Genomic DNA, 3,839 nt, shown 5'->3' with positions numbered 1-3,839 from the left:
CAGTCTGCCAGATATCTAGAGGAGAGAGCCCCCGAGGGTTAACTCCCGCCCCCAACGCAGGTGCTGAATTACAGTGCGGGCATGTTTGAACCACTTCTCGAGCTGCGGATAGAGGAATGGAACATGCTCGTGACAAAGCTCGTGCTCCAATGTGCAGAGAGGAGTGTAAGTCACGTGCCTTTTGAAGTGTAAGCACCTGTCCACCTGCTACCCGGTCAGCCACCGCATTTCCAGCTGTAAAGAACCCTGGAACCTCCGAATGACTGCGGACATGAAGAATGGCCACAGATGCAGATCGGGAGACCAGAGCCTCCTCCAGCAAGAAAGCGATCTCAGTGTTAGGCACACCCTCATTGCCCATGCGAAGCAGTAACTTAGCCACAAATGCTGAATCAGTGACCACATTACACGGAGTTTCTGGCCACAAACGTAAAGCCACTGCTACGGCCCTGGCTTCAAGCACCTGAACACTGACTGTTTTATCTGTTATCAGCTTGTGTTCCCACCTATTGGATGAATTCTGCCAAACCACCGCTCCCTGACCCGTGGCAGAAGAGGCATCTGTGAATACAGTTGGTCCCTCCATCGGGGTGTCAAGTACCCTGAGCTTTAATGAAACCTGAAGGGGCTTTGCAAGTTCAAAGATCGGCAATGAATCCGAGTAGAAGATTTTTCCACCAAAGCCTTGCAAAGCAAGTAAAATGGCATCAGGCAGAGGGTTTACATTTCTGAAGGCACTTGGCATGTATATGATATCTGGTTCTTTTCCTAACGCTCTCACAGCAGCAAGCCTAATCTTCTGAAGCAAGGAGGATAACTGTTCAAGCCAGGAGGTAAATGCTCTCACTGGCTGTACAGAGAATAGCCACCAGAGTGGACGTGGCCGGGAACCCAGAGTATGTCCAAGTATCCCCACCGCCCCATCTTGGCACTTGGTGACAGCCCCCTCCAAGGGTCGATCAGGGCTCCATCGAGCAAGGACATTGGAAGAACAAGCCTGTAGGATTTCCCGCCAGGCCAAATCCATTTCCTGTGTCCATGCTCTCTCTTCCCTGGGATCCGAACCCTTCAACTGATCATAAAATGGCTTCATGAGTCGTGGAGGTATGCCAAGGGCATTGCGCACCCACTGAATAGCCCCCACCAGCTTCTGGACGTCCCACAAGGTCCTAACGTGGGGTTTAATATCCAGGCCCTGGGGAGCTACCATTGTGGGCCCAAAACGATATCCCAGAAATTCAATCCCTGGCCCCTTCTGTATCTTTTCCAGGGAGATGGTAAAACCTGCTGTAGTGAGAGCGTCAACCACCCGCCTTTCCAAATCGTGTAATTGAACCTCACTGGGAGCTGCAAGCAACAAGTCGTCCATATAATGAGTAATTCGACAATCAGGCAGTGATGTTCGTACCTGCTCAATTATTCTTCCCACCACGAGTTGGCAGATTGTGGGAGAGCATGCCATACCTTGAGGAAGTACCTTCCAATGGAACCTCTCCGAAGGCCCTTGGTTATTGAGAGTGGGTACAGTAAAAGCAAAGGCCTCCAGATCCTTCACTGCTAAGGGGATAGAGAAGAAACAATCTTTAAGATCAATAACCACCAAAGGCCATCCCTCCGGTATGGCTGATAGCAGAGGACCACCTTGTTGCACCGGACCAAAGAGGATGAGCTGTGCATTAACCATGCGAAGGTCGTGTAACAACCGAAATGACCCTGAAGATTTTCGGATAACAAAAACAGGAGTGTTCCAAGAACTAAGAGAAGGCTCCAAATGGCCTAAAAATAGCTCTCTTGAAACCAACTTCTTGAGCGCTGTTAACTTTTCATGAGTAAGGGGCCACTGATCTACCCAAACAGGACGAGCATCCTGCTTCCAGCGCAAGGGAATGGCGTGTTTCATTGCTAATTGGTAGACAGTGGCCCTTACTATAAATTTGTCATGCGAACCCCTAAGGCATCAAGGAAGTCTCGGCCCAAAATTGTGCCTGGAACAGACCCAATCAGAGGTCCAATCAGTACAGGTTTGTCTATGGAACCGTCCCTATTAATCAGAGTGATTTCCACCCGTTCCGCTGACTCGCCAGTTGACACTGTACCCCCAACCCCAGAGATGGATTTCGCCAAACCAAGCACTGGCCAGGATGGAGGCCAGTCCTTTTCTGCTATTACCGTAACATCTGCTCCTGAGTCAAGCAAGGCTGTGATAAGGACGGAGCAAGGAACCTTTTTATAAGGCAATTGTCCCATATAAGCCATAATTATCTTGACTATAGGCCGTTGACTGAGATCCATAGTTAAGGCCACTGCGGGTGAGAGATGTGGACTCTCCCCTGCGCCAAACTCAATGGCATGTGGGGCCCAAGTACTTGACTGCGGGAGGGACCCTGGGCCTGAGGTGCCCTCCCATTCTCGTTTCCCTGCGGCATAAGAGTGTATTTTCGGCAATGACGAGCTGTATGACCCAGCCTATTACAGGCTTGGCACTTGCTGTTAGTCTTGAGCTGCCCACCTGAAGCTTTACACTGTACCTTGAAATGGCCAGGCTGACCACATTTAAAGCAATTGCCCTTGGACTGACCATTTTGTATGGCCATGACAGAAAGCAATGCGTTTGCTAGCCCCTCATTAGACAGCGGTGTTGTCTGTTGTTTGTCCAGCACATACTTAATAATTTCACCCGGAGTCTCAAGATCGTCAGGGGCAGCTCGAATGATGTCCCTAACATTTTTGTGAGCCTTCTGCTTCAGGCAATCCTTTAAAACAGAAGCTTGCGCGTCCTTAGGTAGATCTGATCCTTCTACTGCTCGTATCAATCGATTAGCAAAATCAGAGAATGACTCTGAGGGACCCTGAGCAATCTCTGACCACGGGGCTGCAGGCTCTGCCTTTCTTATAAAGTTTCTAAAGGCAGTAGCAGCCGCCCCTGTAGTGGAAAGCAATTCCCCTGGGCGCAGGAGCCTAAGCTGTCTCTCTGGGGACCCAGCCATTTCCGCAGTTACTCCCGAAAGCCTCATTATATCAGTTCTCGGTTCCCCCTCCCTCTCATTAGCAGGGTGTTGAGCATCACGTCCAGCCTCAGCTACAATAGCTTTAAGTTGTATCATCCACTCCTCCCTCCACAAAGTAAACTGAACTGGCTCGAGAACGACTCTCATTAGACTCTCAATGTCATACGGGAGTAGGGGACCTGGGGCAATGAGTGCCTCAAAAGCACTTAGTGTCATCGGAGATCTCAGCCCCTTTTTCTCAATCGCTTCTGCAAACCGAGTAACTGCTTTGGTTCCAAAGGTACCCAAACCGGTCCCTCCTGTCTGACGACAATCGGGAACACTGCATGATCTCGCTCCTTGAGTCCCGACTCACGCATTGATTCCTGGATGTCAGCCCAATTAGTGGGCCTGCGTGATAACTCTTGCTCCCCCCACAACTCCTCCCTCCATGGAGGCGAACCCGATACTGTGGGGCCGGGCAAAGCCTTCCGTTCCTCCCCCTTTTTGGAACACGATCCCTCCTCTGAGGGGGGCGGGTATGAGGGCGAGCCCACGCCTCCACGGCGCGCCGCCTCCATAAACCCTCCCCCCTCCGGACAAGAACCGCCCCCTTCGGGTGAGTGAAAGCTCTGCAAAGAGGGGTAAAGGCGGGGATATGATGGTGGCGCCTCCTTCGATGACTCAGCTTCCGCCTTCTTTTCCGGAGTTGTTGTTTCGAGCGCGGCCATGGCCATCTTGGAATCAGCCGGCGTGGCCGACGCCATCTTGGATCCGGAGTCACTGCAAGAAAGCAGATCCCCCGCACCCCCCGAGACCCCGGACGTCCCGGAATCCAGACCAAAGACCCCT

General features: G+C 51.7%; 1 protein-coding gene across 1 annotated transcript; it reads right to left on the bottom strand.

The window, feature by feature from the left end:
- Positions 1 to 2,284: 2,284 nt before the first annotated feature.
- LOC146754645 (endogenous retrovirus group K member 8 Gag polyprotein-like) lies at positions 2,285 to 3,272 on the bottom strand. The gene has a single exon (XM_085527783.1). The coding sequence runs from the start codon at positions 3,222 to 3,224 to the stop codon at positions 2,295 to 2,297; it is 930 nt and encodes a 309-aa protein (XP_085383909.1). The 5' UTR covers positions 3,225 to 3,272; the 3' UTR covers positions 2,285 to 2,294.
- Between the last annotated feature and the right edge of the window lie 567 nt (positions 3,273 to 3,839).

Source organism: Coturnix japonica, chromosome W (genome assembly GCF_054131305.1).
Source record: "Coturnix japonica strain WE chromosome W, WE-NBRP24, whole genome shotgun sequence".
NCBI lineage: Eukaryota > Metazoa > Chordata > Aves > Galliformes > Phasianidae > Coturnix > Coturnix japonica.
The sequence above is the reverse complement of the archived record's forward strand: the minus strand, read 5'-3'. Positions and strand labels throughout refer to the sequence as shown.